This window comes from Drosophila virilis, chromosome 3, assembly GCF_030788295.1.
Source record: "Drosophila virilis strain 15010-1051.87 chromosome 3, Dvir_AGI_RSII-ME, whole genome shotgun sequence".
NCBI lineage: Eukaryota > Metazoa > Arthropoda > Insecta > Diptera > Drosophilidae > Drosophila > Drosophila virilis.
The window spans coordinates 3,319,903-3,339,631 of NC_091545.1; the positions used below are offsets into that span (position 1 = coordinate 3,319,903).

Below are 19,729 nucleotides of genomic sequence, written 5' to 3' on the forward strand. Positions count from 1 at the left end.
AATGCTAACTTTACTATTTTGCTCTACCCAAAAACCGTAAGAATTATATCCAAACGGGCAGTTAACCCAGTTTTCACTTATTTTCCCCCCGCTCTCAACATATCAATTCACCGTGAAATAAGAAAAACTATTACAAAAAATGTTTAGTCAAGAAAATTGCGATTTCAAGCGGATTCGTTTCAAGTTCACATCACACAGCCTATCTAACTGTGTCGGATCCATTGATTAAGACCCGATCGTGGCATGCTCTCATGTCATGCCCAGAGCCCAATGCGATGACGCATAAACGTGAGACCCCCTATCAGTGCCTAGCCCCAGTTTCCATTGGGTAATGCAAGCAAAAGTTTTTATTTTGTTTTTGGTTTTATTTTGTTTTTAATGTGAGGGCATCGCCTCACGGCAGCTCAACTTTGGTGGTTACAATAAATACAACTAAGAATATATATATATATGCGATTATAACGCTTAAATATAGGAACTACATTATATCAGGGGGGGGCGTGGCAGCTGTGGCTACTCTTTGCTGATGAAACTGCGATTCGATCTCTGCATTCGAACGCTCTGCGGCGCCTTTTGGCTGCGATCAAATTCACAGGTCTTGTTGGTCTTCAGCATGCGAGAATCGGGTCCGGCGGATGTTCTCCAATAGACCGTCTGTACGGCATTACGTCCGGCTATGAAGCGCGATGTGGAGCCCACCAGATAATTGACTTTGTTAGCCGCCGACATTTTTGTGCTGGATTTGTTGTAAGTACTTGGAGTAGCTATCACAGTTGGGTTGCGATCACTATAGAGCAGGCTCTATAGGTTACTTTATGGTATTTTTCGTGGTATTTTTGCGGTATTTTTGCTTAGAGCATTTGGCGCGTTTGACAAACGAAACGTTTCTGTTGAGCTGATTGCCAGCAGCAGCTGCTTTTATAGCTCGACTTCTTATCGCCATTGTTGGATTTGTGTCTAGTCCGGTTATCGCTTGTAAGTTGACTATTATTATTTTATTTTTTTTTTTTTTGTAGCTTTGATGATGGCTATATTAATTGATTAGTTTATGGATTGGGACGCGTGCAACTGCGACACAGTTTTGTTTATATTTTGCCTCAATGAACACAGGTGCCTGTTGCACTGCTGCAAACTTCCATGTGCGCAGCTCAAAGTGCAAAGTCGTCATCCTCTATACTATGTATTCAAATTCTATTTAAATACATATATATTTATTTTGATATATATATATATACATATATACAGCGTATATCAGCTTGAATGTATAGGGTATAGCTGACGTAAGCGTCGCACGGTTGACACAATTTACGCACAGCGACATTTAATGCGATTTGTCAATCGCCTAGTTAAAGCTGCGAGGAGGCTGTTTGACGTATTCAAAGTGCTATCAATACATCTATCTATCAACCTACCTATCTAACTAAATCTACAATCTAACAAGCCATCTTACTCAAGACCCACCTGCAGCTACTTTCTATATACTATATACGCTGTTTATACCCCAAGACCCAGGCTAGTATTACGGCTATGAGCCATCCCTTTACATCCCACAACTCGCAAGCGCCCATATGTAGACTAGAGAACGTTTCAATCGATAGGTGTATATTTGATATACATATATAATAACCCAAAGTATCCTGAAGATAGCTTTCAAGCCCAAGGACTAGAAGTCAATAATATATATACTAGACTATTCTAAGATTCTCCATATGCAGCTCCAGCTAGTCAGCGCAGAGAAAATCAATCGGTTCCAGGCAATGGCTGCTGCGCCGAATAAGCAAAATCAAACAAGTCGTTTGGCAACCGCAAATATTATTATACACCAGGCGAACAGAAATGTAAAGCAGGTAGCTGCATAAATATTTGCAGTGCTGCCCAGCGCAAGTTTGATGCTTAGAAACTGATCGTTCGCGCTGAGCAACACTGAAAATGATTTAATTGACGCTAAGCAGCACTGCACTGCTACCTGCTGTTAATTTCTGTTCGCCTGGTACAAAATAAGTTTTTGGGCTCAGAGGTGGCTGCCAAACGACTTGAGGTTTTTCGCTAATTGCCAGTGTTGGCAAATTCAAATCTATGCAAGCACAGCCTATTGCAATGCCAAGACATTTATCTCAAAGTGCACTTTATTCTTCATCCATGGAGACGAGGACCTGCAACAACATTTGATTTCGCAGAAGTAGCAAAGCACATGCAAGTGCACTCCATTGTTGCCCTAAGGAGACATCCTGTTGTTGACCTGAAATCAGTCTAGAAAACCTCCTACAGAGCTCCCGATTTGCGCCAGCTGTTCGCAGCGTGTTCGAACCTTAGGAATATCTTGGTTGACAATATGTACATATATATATATATATATATATATATTTAGCTGTACATGAGCCGTCAACGTGTGACGTTGTCTTTGTTTTTGTTTGCTTTTTCTTATCAACGAATGCATTCAAAGGGAAGGGAACATCAGCAAGCTGCTTAGTCAATTTGAAAAAAAATAAAAATAAAAAAAATAAATAAAAAGCACACAACGTCGAGAAGTGCAATTGTAAAAACTATAAAAAGCGTGCGCTCAAAAGGCTGAAGAGCAAACAATAATAATAATAAAAAAATCATAATAATGCAATAATAAATAATAAGCAACAACATTTGCAGGCACTTCAGGTTCAAGGGTGGCCTCCCGCGCAACCCCTCAAAGGAATGGAATCGTATTTGTGTGGGGCTTCTGGGCTGGTCCTGATAAGAGATAAGGGTGCGGCACGTTGTCTCGCAGTGCTCTCGCACTGTGCAACCGGTCGAAAAGAAACCAATCAAAATTTTGGACAAAACTTTCCAGCCGCCGCTTGTTTACGAATCTTTAGCGGAAAGTGAACCTCCAATAATGCCCACTCATATTTTTTTGTGTGTGTGTGTGGGGGGGGGTTGATAAGCGCAACGAGTCGGGGAACTTTGAAGCGGGCGCAACGCTCGTACTTTTACTAACAGCCCAAAACAAAGTGTATAAAAGAAATTATCAAGAAAAAGTCAAAAACAAGCATTAAACTCGCCAGACTACGGTCAACAATCGCGTGTTCCATCCACGATAAGATATATTTCGCCCGGATCCGAATCTAACCCAAAACTTGCCAACATTTCTGATAAGATCAGCTAAGGGGAAAGTTTCGCATCTGTTGCCATGGCCAATAATCGTATGCACCATTTGTATCTTACTAATAGAAAAATAGAAGACGCGAGAGTGACTGACTGCGCGATACCCTGCATTAAAAGCCGAGTTGCCGTAAGATGCAATAATACCAACTTATTTTAATGCAGGCAGATAAAAAGATTGATTATTATATAATTCTGATTGATTCTTATATAACTGCTGTATTTATTAATCGAAAGTTATTTCAATTTGTGGTCACAAATATGACAAACAAAAACTCAAGGGGCTTAACTCAAATAACACATTTTTATTCCTTAGTGCAGCTGGAAAAAGGTATTCAAAACTTGAACTAGACTTGAGGTATAGAAAAATCTAAAAAATTTGGTCTTTCTAGCTTGATTAATCTCAGAGATATGCACAAAAGAAAAACGAGTGCTGGTTAGAAAAACTTATCGGAAAACGGCAAAAAGTTATCGATAAATTTAAATTTTATCGATTTCTCCTCTAAAATAGTCGTTATTTTGACTGATATCGACAAAAGGATATGGTAGAGATATATAAGAATTTCTACTCTGCATTTTCCTAGCAGCAATATACCCCGTGTCTTTAACGGATACTGGGTATAAGAACTGTGCTAAACACGGGGTTCGCATCTCTGGTTAAAAAACATAGAATTCGCTTGATAAGCAACAAATAATTTGTTTTTTTTTTTTATATTTTGTTTATTAAGAAATCTGGTATCCTGTTACTCTATGTTAGCAACTTTTATCAGAGTGACATAATTACTTAGCTTAGCGATGATTGTGGTTTTACAATTAGTTATACAATTAGGTTAACAGATTACAGAAACATATTTTGGTGTAATTAACGAAGCTTGTCACCTATACATAACGATCGATTAGGTCGGTTGGGTAGGTCCTCTTCAGTCGCCTTCTTCTTCGCCTCCTTAGCAGGCTCCTCGCCAGGATGTTTGGGTGGTTGTGGAGCTTTGTTGAGTAGCTCGCTGCTTGCCTGTTGACTATGTCGCCCACCATTGGAACCTTGAGGTCCTTGGCGATGTCGCGTGTGCGAATATACCATTCGGCTCCAGTTATTTTGCGCAGGGTTTTGGCCTGAATGATGCGAATTTTGTTCAGGTGTGTTTTTGCAGCTATACCGTAAACTTGAAGCCCGTAACGCCACACTGGGGCAAGGATTACCTTGTAGATTAGGACCTTGTTTCGGAGCGAGAGTTTGTTTTTGGAGTTGAGGAGCCAGCTCATTCGCCTTATCTTAGATTTGATGTTGCTCGTTACTGCAGAGACGTGCTTACTAAATGTAAGTCGTCTGTCGAGAGTGACACCTAGGTACTTGTGTTGACGATATTGCTCTAGAAGCTCACCATGAAGAAAAAGTCCGGGGCATGAGTCCTTGCGTAGAGTGTGGGTAACCGTGGCGCACTTTCCAGGGTTCACTGCGATGTTCCATCTACAAGCCCAGTTTTCAAATCGCTTGAGGTATTCCTGCAAGAGGTCAGTTGCCACGTACACACATTTGTTTTTTGCAAGGATTGCCGTGTCGTCAGCAAACGTGGCCACCAGAAGGTCCTGCCGATCATTCCGTCTGCTTGCATTTGCTGTGGGCATGTCATGTGTAAACAGGCTATATAGCGTGGGACCCAAGACGCTGCCTTGTGGAACGCCCGCTTTTATGCGTTTGGTTTGAGAGGCTACTCCATCCTGCACCACTTGAAAGGTTCTCTCAGTTAGGAAGCTCGCAATGGTGCTAAATAGCTGCGGATTCAATTTGTCCTTTATCTTAGAGAGGAGTCCTGCGTGCCACACCCGGTCGAAGGCTTCTTGGATGTCAAGGTATGCTGCCACCACATACTCTTTCCTGTGAAAGCCGTCCAAAATATAATTTGTGACCCGATGTAGTTGCTCAGGGGTACCGTGTTTGAGTCGAAACCCAAACTGGAACTTCGGGATCAAGCGTTTTATTTCCGGGGTATCCAGGACCCTTCTGAGGATGCACCTTTCCAGAATCTTACCAAAGGCAGGCAGGAGGCTGATGGGGCGATAGGATCCCAGTTGATTAGGGGGCTTTCCGCTCTTGTGCAACATGATTATATGTGCCTTCTTCCAAGCCACTGGAAAGTAACCTAGCCGAAGAGCTGCATTAAAAATGGCGACGAGAAAAAGCACCGCCTTGTATGGCAGTAGCTTGATTGTCTGGTTGTCCAACCGATCTTCCCCAGGGGCTTTGCTGCTTTTTAATCTCTTCATCTCCTGCTCTACTTCTTGGAAGGTGATTGGCGATACAGGGAGTGACATTTGGAGTGGCGCCTCCAGGATTTGCGCGACTCGCTGTATCCTTGCATGCGATGCGGTCTCAAACGGCTTGAAGCGCTCCTCCAAGTTGCAGGCAAAGGCTTCGGCTCTGTCCATTGGTGATCTGGCCCAGGTGTCATCGGGAAGTCGAACGGGGAACTTTGGCGCAGCTTGCCGCTTGTATCGACTGCTAAGTTTCCACAGCGCGAATTTGGAGCTCTCGTCTGCCGTTGCTTCCTCCAGCATGGTGTCTGTGGCATTTCTTTTCGAGATAATCAGCTCCTTCCTGACCCTGTTAGCAATACGACGATAGATCCTGTCAATCGTGGGGTCCTGGGTACGGACATACTCCCTCCTCAGTCGCTTTTTTAGGGCGAGAAGACCTTCCAATATGGGGGAAAACGTCCTTGGCCGCTGGCTTGTAGGGGCTGAGTAGATATGTGCGGGCGCAGCGTTGGCGGCTGCGGCATGTACTTGGTCCAACAGGGTTTGTACTGCAGCGTCGACGTCCTCAACTGACAGAATCTGCGTGTTTAGGTTGATCAAGCTATTTAGTTCGGCCTTAAATCGTTGGATGTTCGACCCAGGGAGGACAAGCCTGCGCTTTTTTGGGATCCTTTGTGCAGCCGTGTTGATCGTTGTGAGGAGTGGCAGATGGTCGGAAGATAGATCATACTCTTCGCGAACCGATAGTACGCTGTTGGGGATGCCCTTGAATATAAAAAAGTCGATACAGGAAGGCGTACTTTGCCGGTTGTACGGAAAGTGGGTAGGTCTACCGGTGGCCAGTACCTGGGCTGAGCAGGGAGTGAGCGCCTCATGGAGCGCAGTGCCTCTGCTGTCAGCTCTGTAGTTTCCCCACAGTCTGTGCTTAGCGTTGAAGTCGCCTCCAACGATGAATTTGGGGCCAAGCTGGCCAAACAGGGAATCAAATTCCGCTCGGTTCCAGGGGATGTTTGGTGGTAGGTATGCTGCCGCAACGAGGATTTCGCCCAAGGGAGTCTCCACCATGATAGCAGCCAGCTGTGTGTCGCTGGAGGTCACTGTGTGTAGATGGTAGTGTGCTAAATCCTGCTTTGCCAGCACTACAGCACCACCTCTGGCTCGTCCTGTAGGGTGATCCGCACGGTAGCAGACGTACCCCTCCATTGTTAGGTACAAGTTTGTGTGCAGATGTGTTTCTGAGATGAGCATGATGTCTACATCATGCTTTTTCAGAAAAAGCTTGAGCTCGTTAGCATTTTGGAGGATGCCACGAGCGTTCCACGATCCGAGACGTAACTGGGTAGCCATTATTTGCGGCTTTTTGGGAATCTAAGCTGCGGGGAACCTTGCGCATCCTTTAGCTCTTTAATGCTAACCAGAATGGTTGCAACTGCGGCATTCAGTGCTGCAATGGACTGCTGGAGGTTTTGAAGGATGCCTCCAAGGGAAGCGTCTTGCTCCTGAGGCCCTTGCAGTGGTTGTTGGAGCTGCATTGGATTGACGGTGGGCTGAAGAGTGCGCGCTGGGGGTTGGCGGACTTGTACATGATGGCCTGGCCGTAGCGCATCAGCATACGACAGGCCCTGTTGCACAATTCGGGAAGGTACGAACTGCTGAGTGGTTCTTCGTGTATTTTGAGGATGGCTATATCGTGTAGGAGGGGAGACATTGATGGCCGGCTGCCTGGCATTTAGTCTCACCTGATAGCTTTTGCATCCTTTATAGGAAGCAGCATGGTTTCCCTCGCAGTTGGAGCATCGCAGGTCTGCCACTGTTTTGGCCTGGCACTGCTCGGAGTTTGTCCAATGGGACTGACCGCACCTACCACACTTGGGCTGTTTGAGACAGTAGTTTTTGGTGTGGTCGAACTCGAAGCAGCGGAAATAAAAAACAAATAATAAAAATAATATTCTGATTAATGTTAAGTGTTCTATTCGAAATTGCATTGCCTACTTTTTGGCCAGCGTGGGAATTAATTATGAACGGAATACAACTTAGAAACAATGTTGATAATTGAATTAAAAGCGCATTTAACGCCTACAAGTATCTAGCCTAAGCCAAGACAGAGGAGAGCGGAGCAGGGAGGGAGGGTGGCAGGAAGGGGGTGGCCATATAACTAATTGAGTTTAATTGACGAGACAAAAGCAATTAAGACACCGAATCTAAGGAATTGGTTAGATGTGCTGCAACTAGATTCCGTATTGCCCGAGAGTTAAATGCTTAACTAAGTCGATTATGCATAAATTAAACATAGAGTATGGCTGGAATGCGATTCCTTTGCTGTGCGACTCACTGACGACGCCCCCAGGCGGCGAGTAGCGGCAACAGCAGCAGCGTGACGAGGCCAACGCCCACACGTCCGGCCCCGTTGCAGACTTTGCGTATGGTCTCCGTGTAGAGTCCACGGCGGGAGAGCATGTTCCGTATGCTGCGCAGCTCCTAGAGATGAAGGGGAGGAGAAGGCAGTGTTGAGTAAATATTTACAAGCAGTGATAACGTAGCGACTGCACAATACTCTGTTTACAGCATAATATAGTTCGGAATTGTCTATTGAGCACGTGACTCTAAAACTGTAAGCACAAGGACAGTGCCTGTCAAACTACCAGCTTGAACAATTAAGCAGGCAGAGAGGAGAACTTCAATTAGGGCCATGCTTAATTTGATATATCTTGTTGTGACTCTAAAACTGTGACAAAAGGGTTCATTCGGTATTTTCTTAGCTTCGATCTTTGCGTAGATCATGACAGAAGGTTTCCGTATTGCGGACAGACACAAAACTAATATGACCCCATTTGCCCATTTGTAAACAGAGTATGTTAAGTTGACTGTTGCTCACATCGTTGCTGAGGCCCAGGCGATTGCGTGTAAGCACAACCGTATAAATGGAGCTCTTGATATCGTTGCCGCAGAAGGTCAACACCAGATGATCGTTGACCGCTTTTACCACCTGGACGGTGCCCGTGAACTGTGTATAGGTGTTGCGTGTGACCAGAGAGCCGCGCTGATCCCCAATATTGGACCAATGGCCGGGCGCATCTGTCGTATAGTTGAACATATATTCCAGATTGTTGTCACGCTCGCTCCACACCAGACGCAGATATCCTGCCCGGTGCGCATTCGCCGGCTGACGCACATACTCATCGTTGTCCGCATATTGCGACGTGGTCGAGATGTGTCTGTAATTGTTTTGATTCTGATTCTGATTTCGATTGTTGTAGTTGCGGTAATTGTTGTTGTTGTTGTCGTTGTACAGTTTGCTATTGTGCATCTGAAAGCAAGCAAAAATTCTCAACATGAAACATAAATCGCACAATGTTCTCGGACTCGGACTCACCTGCTGTGTCACATCGGTCAGGTGAATTATAACGCACGAATCGTATTCGTAGACGCCGGGAAAATCCTGACTATGCATTATGATCTCGCTGCCATACCACAAGCCCATTATCTGTATAATCAAGTTTATATATAGTATATTTATATATACAAAGAAACTCTGCTAAAACAAACAATTGTGCGGCACGTCGAAGTTCAAATACCCTTTTACGAATATGTGAAAAGCTGAAGACTATTCCATATACAAAAATTAATTTTTTACTCTCTCTTCCTGCAGAGCTATATCTTATAGTAATCCAATATTGCTTAGATATGTCTCATATATGGGGAGCACGACCAATCCTTATGACAGCTATATGATATTACGATCCGATCCGAACGTCTCCTTAGCAAAGTTTCATGATGGAAGATTTTGAGGAGAGAGATTCGTTTGCACAGACATTCGAATAAAACTAGCTTGTTCTTTGAGGCGTTGCACATTTGCTGAGCAAATTATAGCACCCCATGAAAGGGTATTAACAACCTGTAAACATGAAATGCATCTACAAGTGCTTTGAGAAACCTTGCAGCAGGTGTCGCTTCTAAGAAAAAACCACCCAACACACTATACTTTTATATGGCAACTTCTATTCTGCCAGTTCTACTCGAACTGCCTAATGCTGCGTACATTTGGGCTTTACAATAATTCAATTATAATTGAAAAAGTTAAAGTAATGTCGATATAGATGTAAACGCATATAGCATATATGTGAATACATTCCGCTCGACAATTTCGATTTGCATGCGCGTCACGTACTCGGACTGCCTCAATTATTGGCCCGCATGCAGAAGGTCTGACAAACGGACGGACGGACGGGCTGACTAAACGACTCACTCACTGATCGACTGGCTGAGTGTCTGGGAAGACGACCCGACGTTGACATATGCCCCTTTAGTCAAAGGGGTTAATTAGCACAAATCAGCCCTAATTGGATTAGTTATCAACAAAAGTTCGAGCCGGAAATTCCAAGTTTTTCTTTACGCAGAATCAGATGCGTAATATTCGAACCTTAAACAAGAGAGGTTTCATTTAAGGTTTATGATTAGGAAAATCAACTTATTCCAATAATACAAATATATTAATACACAGAGTTTCATTAGAAGTTGAAAGTATTCGAAACAATATGGCTAAAAAGTTTCAGGTTCGAAAAAAACCCATTTTTAATTGAATCTACAACGAGAACCTCAGTTCCGTAATGCCAACTCACCTGTTGCAGATCCACCGAATGCTGTGGATTGACATTAACGCAACGCATTGCCGCATTAATACGTTCGGTGCTGGTGGCGCCATCCACTGATCCAAAGACATTATGATCTAAATTGTTTCCTGCGCAGTGTGACCAGCAGACGCTAAAGATCACAAAATATGCAAATTTCATAAGCATGGTAACTCGCGGGCTATCACTGTATGTGTGTGCGTGGGGTGTGTGGGAGCCTGTTGATAAGGCTTGAACCGTTGCTGCAGACAACGAGCGACCTGCGCTTTATGAAATGCCGGAATCAACTGACAGCTTAAACGAGCGAAGGCAAAGCTACAGCCAGCCGAAGGAGAGGGAGAGAGATTGAACGAAAGAGAGCAGAACAATTGCATGAGTGTTGGTGAAAGGTGACAAAGAAGGAAGCGACAGGGGGCGGCAGCTGTAACTGCACTCTTTCGTTCAGTTTGTTGCGTAGCTCGCGCTGATCATTAGTTAATTAAGTTAATTGTTGAGCTTTTGCTGAGCCACTCGCACCCGCACAATGCGAATGAGCCAAGCCGCACGCCCACCCTAACCCCTTTGCCCACGACTGACAGTGTCAATTGAGCTCGCGTGTGTGTGTGTGTGTGTGTGTGAGTGTATGTACGCTTGAACTGACCATTCAATTGCTTGAGCCACAAAACTGAGCACATTTTTAGAAAGACGAAGCTTTAGCTTGGCAATGGTTGTGTTGTAAGGGCGGAGGGAGGTAGCGGGGGGTGTTCGGGATGAGTCAACATGTGAATTAAATTTACTCAGCATCGTTTTCGTTGTTATTGTTGTGCGTTTTATTAGCATTGATTATGTGCTTAATCTACGTGCCTGCCCCTGCCCCACCCCTTGGATATAAATAAAAAGAATCGTACAATGTTTATAGCCTACATGTAGGTGCTGCCATAAATATAAGTAGCTTGTGACAGCATTGGGGCGAGCGCTTGTTGGGGCCTAAATATATATATATTAATATATATAGCTTGTGGTTTATTTAGAAGCGCAGCAAGCTCTGGTTGATCTTCTCGTAGATCCAATCGATATAGTGACAGACGCGCACATAGACGCCAGGTCGGTTCTGGTAGCCGCAGTGCTGTCCCCAGGATATGATGCCATAGAGTGTTTCGCCATCTGCAAAGGAGCACAATATTAATCAAGTCCTGAAAGCCCTATAAGCTTCACACTACTTACCCTCATCCGAGCAGACAAGCGGCCCACCAGAGTCGCCCTCGCAGGCATCGACGCTTTCGTCCATGGAGCCAGCGCAGAACATGCCTAATTAGAGCAGGAATAGAAGAAAGTTGAGACTGATAACATTTTGGATTGGATCGGATGTGTATATGTGTATACTCTGGCAGAGGGTACAATAATTTCGTCCGGAAATTGGCTACTTATAGTAGGACACAATTCCGACCCAATAAAGAATATATATTCTTGATCAGTAGAGCCATATTTTTCAGCAAATGCATATATAGATTCTCTACAAATCATATAATAGGAAGCTTATATGGATAAAATATATAATAATAAAGGTATTTTATACGAAGTCATATAAGTATTATATATGTTTATGTGTATATATATATATGTGTGTGTGCGTGTGTATGTGTGTATGTGTGTGTGTGGACGTGTATGTTTGTGTATGTATGTATGCATGTGTGCATTATGTATATATGTATGCGTGCATGTCTGTTTTCTAATGCCAAACGCAGACTTAGCTTATTAGACGTTATGCTGCAAATTTAAATAAAACGAATTTCTGCCAAGTGCTGTCCTCCTCGATTCTCAAAAATTCAAGTAGGCCCTGCTTAAATTCACCAAGGCAGCAAACGTTGGCTCCGACGGCCTGGAGGAGCAACTGCGGAGGAGGCGGTGGAGCTGGAGGAGGTGGGCGTGTAAGTAGATATGTAGGTAGATGTAGATGTATGTATGTAGGTAGATGTAGATGTATGTATGTAGGTAGATGTAGATGTATGTATGTAGGTAGATGTAGATGTATGTATGTAGGTAGATGTATGTATGTACATGCGTGTATATGTAGGTATGTACATGCGTGTATATGTATGTATGTACATGCGTGTATATGTATGTATGTACATGCGTGTATATGTATGTATGTACATGCGTGTATATGTATGTATGTACATGCGTGTATATGTATGTATGTACATGCGTGTATATGTATGTATGTATGTATGTATGTATGTATGTATGTATGTATGTATGTATGTATGTATGTATGTATGTATGTATGTATGTATGTATGTATGTATGTATGTATGTATGTATGTATGTATGTATGTATGTATGTATGTATGTATATATATATGTATGTATGTATGTATATATATATATATATATATATATATATATGTATGTATGTATGTATGCATGTATGTATGTATGTATCAAAGGCTGCATCTACCTTCAGTGATGGCATCACCGTAGACATTCATTTGCTTGCAAGTCGCATCCGGCAAAATGGGTAGTTGGGCAGCTCTCAGTTCCTGGGAGGGAGCTGCAAGCAAAGGCACCAGTTAGTACCCCAATGAAAACGCATTGCACGCTGTTTACTCACTGGACATGCCTGATTTGATGGAGCCCCAGCCGGAGATGGTGCAAGTGCGATTCTCAACCAGCGGCGCACCACGCTCCGGCAAACAAATCGGCTGCACGTAGTCGCTGAACTTAAGCGGTGTCTTGAGCACCACGACGGCAATGTCATTGTTCATGTGCGTGGGCTGGCGGAACTGCTCGTGCGTGTACCAGTTCTCAATGAACGCATCCACCTCCGAGTGCTCCGCTATGTTGGCATAGTGATCGCCGACGCGTACAAAATACGCGCCCTTTGGATGTCCGTAGAGGCAGTGGGCGGCGGTGAGCAAATGCCGCTTGGAGATGACCACAGCGCCGCACCAGTGGCTGGAGATGCCGCCGCGTCCACGCGTGCGTATTGTGGCCTGCCACGGATGACGGCCACGACGTGCTACGCTGCCCTGCACCACACGCTGTTCCGGATGCGCAAACTCATCGGTGAGGTCGTCTTTGAAGATGCCACAGCGTCGCGGTGTGCGCAATGCCTTGCTCGATCTCTCCCAGAGGCCTATGTCGGAGAGACTAACTTGGGCGGCTTGGCCAACCGAGCTGTCCTTGTCCAATGCCTGTAGACGAGTTCGTTGCCGTGACTGCCGCGGTGGCGGTCCGGCGGTGCAGCGCAGACCCACATCCTCGGTGTGATTGCAGTTGTGTTCGCCCCAGTTCCAGTGCCGGCACATGTCTATGCTCGTCTCGTTGCCCTGACATAGAACCTGATCCAGCCAGATGGGTCCGCTGCCCGGTCCGAAAATGTTCTTTTCAATTTTCTAAAAGAAAGCAGAAGAAGTTTAGCTTTTCCGATTGCCAGTTGTTTCTGGCCAGTTGACACTTACAGCTGTTCCATAATAGCCCAGATTATTGCAGGCCACCTGCGCAGCTTTTATATTGAAGTCATCGTCGCAGACGGAGCCCCAAACGCCATGATACTTGACCTCCAGGCGACCCTCGATCGGGCTGCGTCCGCCCTCCAGACGGTACTCAATGGGCGCCTAAAAAAAGGTACGGTTTAGTCTAAAGGTCCATAGCTGAAAGCCCGACACTACAAACCTTGCAAACGGCATCGCTCTCGTCCGACTTGTCCGCACAATCCTCGGTGTGATCGCAGACAAAAGCGGGCGGTATGCACTCCTTTGACGTCTGACATAACCAGAAATTGTTGGGACACTTCAGCACGGGCACCTTGCAGACCACGCCCACCACCTCATCAACACCACAGTTGTGCACACCCCAGCCCTTAAAATCGCAATCCTTTAGCTTTGTCTCGTTGCCCCGACACTCGAGCTCGTCCATGGCATAATTGAAGTTCCGCTCGGGTGGCTCATAGTAGGAGTTGCCACGCACCTCAGCAGCGCCCATCTTAAAGCCCAGCTCACGGCACACAACATCCGCATCGCGCAGCCCGAACTTGTCGTCGCAAACGTAGCCCCACTGGCCATTGACTGATCGGATAGAAAGACTTGATATGCCATATAGTTGCTTATTGGATGAAGTTAACTCACCCTTGACCTCAATGCGTCCCATGTGCGGACTCTCGCCGCCCGTCAGGCGCACCTGATAGCCCAGATGATCGCACTGATGCTCATCCCTCCGATTGCCACAGTTGTTGACGCCATCGCAGATTTCGATTTTCTTCACACACTTGCCGCCGCCGCAATCAAACTCGCAGGGCTCATCAAAACCACTGCGAAAACTTATTTGTTGAGTACGTAATGTGGTGGCTTCCGCATTTGGATTGGGCAGAAAGTCCGGCTCTATCTCAAGGTCTGGCTGCGGCTCTGGCTGCTCCCTTGGCTTAGGTTGTGGATGCTCCTCGTTTTTGGTGGAAAAAGGATTGGGTAGATTTGGATGGCTGCTATGGTAAAGACGGCTGTGCTCGTGTGGATGATGGTGGTGGTGGTGGAGGTGGTGGAAGTGGTGGGTGTGATGCTGGTCTTCTGGCTTATCGAACGGATCGGGCATATTTGGATGACGCTTGTGGAACTCACGACTGTGACCCCACGTATGCGGTTTGTTGGAATTTGAATGTGGATACGATTGCGTACTGCTGTCGGTGTCCACTCTACGTGTGCCGCGTTGGAAGTCAGTCGTGTCATAGCCGGATGCGTACGTTGTAGGATTTAGGGTTTGCTCAGTGCGCGCCGTTTCAACCGCATCTGGAACAACAGAGTCATCGTCAGCAATGTCCAAGCTTTCCTGTTCGCCCGCCACAATCAGTTCAACCTCATCGTCGGGCGTCTGTCTACCCCGATGGGGTACTTTGGTCGTCGTCGTGGTTGTGGTCGTGGTCGGGATGGGAGTCGTGCTAGTCGGTGGCTTGCTAATAGCGGACGCAATGGCGGATTCGGCCCGCTCGGCTAGTGCTTCCTGCGCATTGCCGCTGTGATTGAAATAGGGCCGCAGCATCAAACGCAACGCCTCACCGAGAGCTACCTTTGAGGGTGTCTCTGCGGCGGGAGCAGCACCTTGTGATGGATTGTAAAACTGATGGTTGAATGGTGGTGGCCTCAAGCCGTTTCTTTCTGTGGTGGTCGTCTCCGAGTCACCATAATCGGCTTCATCATAATCTCCTCTGTCTAAAAAAGGATCAGATTCGGGGGCACGAGGTGGCACCTTTTGCCAGGAAGCGTTCTGCGAATGCGCAACTGCCGCATAGGGCGGACTATAGTGTGGGTGATTGGCTGGATTAGCAGGTGTGGCATCGAACACACGTGGATAAATCGGGAATGTGCGAAGGTTCGAAGGCGTCGAGCTGGTGGTGCGAGTTGTTGTAGTCTCGGCCAGAGATGGGCGGGAGGGTGGCTGCAACCCACCATACAAATTCGATTCATTAGCCACAGGATGGGGCTGACCCCGATAGGTGGGACTGTGATTGGCAGGCACAGAGGGAACAATAGGGTAAGGCTGATCTACAGTTGCTTGAGTATCCACATCGGGATTATAGTCGTCCAGGTCAAGTGGTCGCTGTCCTGGTTGGGCATGGGCAGGGGGATTGTGTTGTGGGTGAATCGGAGTAAAGCCTGATGGCTGAGCTGGAGGTGTAGGCGGTTGAAGACCACCATACAAATTCGATTCAACCGCTGGCTGATAAGATTGACCATGTAGAGTGGGATTATGATTAGTGGGCACAGAGGAATAAGGAGGGCGGGAATGCTCGCGAGGCTCTTGATGCGATCCGCTTGGCAGCTGATTCCTAGGCTCTTCAGCATGTCCATCGGGCTGGTAGTCAAGATCTAAGGGCTGCTGTCCTGGTAGACTAGCCTGAGGGTAGCTGCTCTGAGGATTGTATGGTGTGCGTGCCGTATGCCAGTCATTTGTCTGGGAGCGACTGAAATTCTGACGCGACGAGTGGACAGTCTCCACGGGCTGAGCATAGTAAACATTGCTTGTGGTGGGCGCCATGGGCGCCAGTGGCGTTTTATATATTGAATTTGTGTTAGTGGCTTGATAATTACGATTCGGCTGCAGTGAGCCCTCCACATAGAGCACGCTCTGTGTGGGCGCTTGTCGATTGTAGGAGCTTCCCTGGCCCGACCAGCCGTTAGCGAGTGTCTGCTGTGTGTCCTGCCCAAAGCCAATGCCCGAAGGACGTGCCATATTCATGTCGCTCCAGCGACTTCCGCCACTGACAACGGTCGTTTTAATGCCCGATCCACTGCCGTACTGATCGGCACCACCGTAAACCGGTTGCACATACGCCTTTGGCTCGCGTGCGTCTGTAAGAGTCAGGAATTATTCGTGAAAAGTGAACAAATATCGGATAATGAATGTTAGTAACCATGACGCAGATCTATCCAACCATAGGAGTTCAGTGCTTGCTTTGACTGATAGTCACAGCGATCGTGTGTGGGCACCTGTGTGCCCGGCACACACAGACGCCGGGATACGCTGAAAACCTGACCAGCGGAACAATCGAGGAATACCGCCTCCGAGTTTTGGGCTGCACAATTGATAAATTTGTGTGGCAACGTCGGATGCTGATAGTTGCCCGTCAAACCAAATGGACACCTGATCCTAATGCTGGCTCCCACATGTTGAAGCTGCTGCCACCACTCGTAAAAGATCTGCAGCTCACTTAACTGGTAAACGCGATCGATGCGCTGCACTTGCTCCTGAGGTTGACATCTGCGCTGCGACAGGCTAAAGTGTTGACCATTGGGACAGCTTTGAAGGCGCGTGATGCCCGCCTCACAGCTCAAATACTGCGTACAGTCGAAGGGATAAGCGTGATTGCCCACAGCATCACGTGGACAACTTATAGCTGTAACGGGAGAAGATCATCAGGTTTCCGCTTTTCCTGACTTTTCACGGCCCAACTCACACTCCAAATGTTCAAGGCTCAGCTCTTCCGCACCGCTAAGCAGGGAAACGCGATCTGCAGCGAGCACGAGTTCCGCTGACAGGCAATAGCCACGCGAGAGACTGAAAACTTCATTGGGCAGGCACTGCCTGATCGTTGTATGTCCCTCATCGCAATACAGATAGCTTTTGGCATTAAAGGGATGTGCGTAAAGGCCATAGACATGAACAGGGCAAGCCAAACGATAGGAGGCAACGCTGGTAGTATAAGTATTCGGATTGATGATAGACTGAGCACAATTCACTTGGGCGGCGTGATCGCAGATGCTCCGTAATCTATTGAAAGCTGTACCGGGCTCACAATCCTGAACAAAGGTCTGGCCATTTGCGCAGTTTAGAAACTTGGTGCAGTCATAAGGATGCGGTTGAAGTCCACCAGCACCAGATAGACATTCCACAACTCCGTTAACAGGCTGTAAATTGAACTGCGGCTCTCGACCCTCAGCCACCGGGTGTTCTTGGGAGAACTCATGCTGCGTCTCCGTTAGATACTCCACCCGATCGTACGCGGCCACCAATTCATCCCTGGCCACGCAACTTCGTTGGGAGATGCTGAAGACCTCCCCCTTTTCACAGCTCTCAATGGAGGTCTGTTGATCGCGACAGTTTAAATACTTGGTACAATCAAAGGGATGCAAATAGTATCCAACTGCATTTGCGGGACAGGTGACAGTGGTAAGGTCTAGCAAAAGGTCAGCTGGGGAGCGAGAAATACTAAAGGTCACTCAAATATTCAAATTCAGAGATTATCTTACTCGAGAGCTGAATATTTATATAGGCATAGTCCAAAAAGTCATGTGACGTGAGCTGCTGGCGAGCCGCACACCTGCGCGTGGATAGACTATAAACAGATCCCGCTGGGCAGGACTCCACCTGCAGCAAACCATTCTGACACAGCACAAAATGACTGGCATGGAATGGATAGGCGTAGTTGCCACGCAGATTGGGGGGACACGACTTTAGTCCAGACTGGAAGGCCTGACTATCTGTGTAACTGTAGCTGCCTCCTTGAAAGCTGAGCTCCGAAAAGAACTTGACGCGTTCCGCTCGGGTCACTTGTCTACGCGGTCGACACGCCCGTTGAGTAAAACTATATGCCATATCCTCTCCACAGCTCAAAACAGACATCCCTCCTCCAGCTTCGCAGCGGACATACTTCCCAGCATCGTAGGGGTAGAGATGAAGACCATCCGTGCCCGCCGGACAGCGGGTCAGCATCAGAGCTGAAGAGGGTACAGCTCAAAAGGAATGAAGATCGGATAACACGAAGTCACTTACAATATTCGTAGCTGATCTCGGAGACAATGTAAGTCACATAGTCGCTATACACAGTTTGTGCCTTAAGCTGGCAATAACCTTTGGATATACTAAAGACGTGGCCAGGAATACAGCTCTGGACAGCCACCTTGCCAGCCTTACAATTGAGGAACTTGGTTTGATCGAAGGGATGAGCGAACAGGCCTTCGACACCTCCAGGACAGAGTAGATCACTCAGCCGGGCGGTAGCTGAGAGGATTCGTTAGGATTACAAACTAAACAAGCAAAAAAACGAGCAACTGGAAGCGCATGAGAAGCAAAAGATGGTACCAAAGACCCAAATGAGAAGCGTATGGAGTAAGCAAAAGAAAGTGCAGGTAGATATAAGTTCAACTTACAGGAGAAATCAGTTTGGGCAGAGAGGGCTCCAATGGGAATACAAATCAAACTGTGGCCATCGAAAATTTTACCCGATGGGCATTGCTCTAGACGCGCCTGCACACCAATTCCACAAATTACATATTTATAGGGGTCATTGGGGTAGGGAAATTGACCGCGAGCGCCTTCTGGACAAGTGAGTCCACCAGAAGTGCCACCCGTTTGACCTAAGTTTGTGTTAGTTGAGGATGTGTATTAAATGTAGAAGCCAGACGTACCTTGAGCTGATACATCAACATTGAAGCGACCATCACCGCAATCCACCTTGTGCTTGTAGTCGCAAACCAACATGGTTGGACTGAAGGCTGTGCCGGGTCCACAGTTCTGGATAAAGGTCTGTCCGTTGGCGCAGTTCAGAAACTTGGTGCAGTCATAAGGATGTGGCTGCAGGCCGTTCAAGCCCGCTGCGCACTTGGGCTGTGTATTCAGCTGCTGCATGCGGGCCGAGCGACCAGCTTGACCCTCACAGGCTACTTGGGACAGGTGGTCACAAGTTCCAGTTAGGGCATTAAAAGCCGTGCCCGGTGAACAGGTTTGTATAGTGGATTGACCATTTGTGCAGCTGATGAAACGATGGCAATCGTGGGCATATGGCTTAAGTCCTCTAAACTGGGGCGGGCAGGCCGTATCCCGTTCATAGATTGGCTGCTCTTGAGCGTGGGCATTGTTGGAATGCGCCGATGCTGATAACCCGGACTGCGCCGTCTGTCCATCAGAATAGCTGCCAGGTTGATAAGCGAACGATTCGTGTAGCTGTCGAAGTCGTAATTGAGAACATTTTGTGTGTGATTATTATGGGTTTATATATATTGGATGGATCAATAGAAGAGAGACTTCCTGTTGAATATCAATTCGTATCAATTAAGTAATAAATCGTCATACTTACGGCCAGCACAAGGAGCGCCAGTCCAAGGCGCAAAGCTCTCAAGATCATTTATATATATATATATTTTTTTTATATATATATAAATTATTTATATAGTATTTTTATTTTCACTCAAACTGATAGCGTTGGCCCGAAAAGTGATACGAGAGATGCGCGCGAATTTCAATTT

At 46.6% G+C, this 19,729-nt stretch overlaps 3 protein-coding genes across 5 annotated transcripts; all 3 read right to left on the reverse strand.

Moving 5' to 3' along the window:
• Positions 1 to 344: 344 nt before the first annotated feature.
• Positions 345 to 889, reverse strand: LOC6624114 (uncharacterized). Its single transcript, XM_002046230.4, has one exon. It carries the CDS (start codon positions 727 to 729, stop codon positions 514 to 516), a length of 216 nt encoding a protein of 71 aa, XP_002046266.1. The 5' UTR covers positions 730 to 889; the 3' UTR covers positions 345 to 513.
• Positions 890 to 7,590: 6,701 nt separating this feature from the next.
• LOC6623350 (uncharacterized) lies at positions 7,591 to 10,304 on the reverse strand. Its single transcript, XM_002046231.4, has 4 exons — positions 10,008 to 10,304; positions 8,762 to 8,872; positions 8,264 to 8,695; positions 7,591 to 7,866 (listed from the first exon to the last, which is right to left on the reverse strand). Exons 1-4 carry the CDS (start codon positions 10,182 to 10,184, stop codon positions 7,717 to 7,719), a joined length of 870 nt encoding a protein of 289 aa, XP_002046267.2. The 5' UTR covers positions 10,185 to 10,304; the 3' UTR covers positions 7,591 to 7,716.
• Positions 10,305 to 10,801: 497 nt separating this feature from the next.
• teq (Tequila) lies at positions 10,802 to 19,702 on the reverse strand. 3 transcript variants are annotated; one of them, XM_070208378.1, is made up of 15 exons: positions 19,561 to 19,702; positions 18,893 to 19,427; positions 18,635 to 18,841; positions 18,258 to 18,485; positions 17,735 to 18,202; positions 16,942 to 17,676; positions 16,399 to 16,881; positions 16,076 to 16,336; positions 14,123 to 14,776; positions 13,671 to 14,062; positions 13,457 to 13,612; positions 12,607 to 13,390; positions 12,454 to 12,546; positions 11,220 to 11,303; positions 10,802 to 11,159 (listed from the first exon to the last, which is right to left on the reverse strand). In XM_070208378.1, exons 1-15 carry the CDS (start codon positions 19,606 to 19,608, stop codon positions 11,023 to 11,025), a joined length of 5,265 nt encoding a protein of 1,754 aa, XP_070064479.1. In that variant the 5' UTR covers positions 19,609 to 19,702; the 3' UTR covers positions 10,802 to 11,022. The 3 variants fall into 3 exon arrangements, with proteins under 3 accessions (XP_070064479.1, XP_002046269.3, XP_032290457.1); XM_002046233.4 differs by having other exon boundaries at positions 14,123 to 16,336; XM_032434566.2 differs by lacking the exons at positions 16,399 to 16,881; positions 16,942 to 17,676; positions 17,735 to 18,202; positions 18,258 to 18,485; positions 18,635 to 18,841 and having other exon boundaries at positions 14,123 to 16,336.
• Positions 19,703 to 19,729: the final 27 nt, after the last annotated feature.

What these genes read in the sequence shown, in the direction of transcription:
- teq (XM_002046233.4), bottom strand. Translation starts at nt 19,608, where the DNA reads ATGATCTTGAGAGCTTTGCGCCTTGGACTGGCGCTCCTTGTGCTGGCC. An exon ending in TGCCCAAACTGATTTCTCCT is followed by an intron (nt 18,486 to 18,634) that starts GTAAGTTGAACT and finishes GAATCCTCTCAG; the next exon opens with CTACCGCCCGGCTGAGTGAT. An exon ending in CGAGATCAGCTACGAATATT is followed by an intron (nt 18,203 to 18,257) that starts GTAAGTGACTTC and finishes TACCCTCTTCAG; the next exon opens with CTCTGATGCTGACCCGCTGT.
- LOC6623350 (XM_002046231.4), bottom strand. Translation starts at nt 10,184, where the DNA reads ATGCTTATGAAATTTGCATATTTTGTGATCTTTAGCGTCTGCTGGTCA. An exon ending in TGACCGATGTGACACAGCAG is followed by an intron (nt 8,696 to 8,761) that starts GTGAGTCCGAGT and finishes GCTTGCTTTCAG; the next exon opens with ATGCACAATAGCAAACTGTA. An exon ending in GCCTGGGCCTCAGCAACGAT is followed by an intron (nt 7,867 to 8,263) that starts GTGAGCAACAGT and finishes CTTCATCTCTAG; the next exon opens with GAGCTGCGCAGCATACGGAA.
- LOC6624114 (XM_002046230.4), bottom strand. Translation starts at nt 729, where the DNA reads ATGTCGGCGGCTAACAAAGTCAATTATCTGGTGGGCTCCACATCGCGC.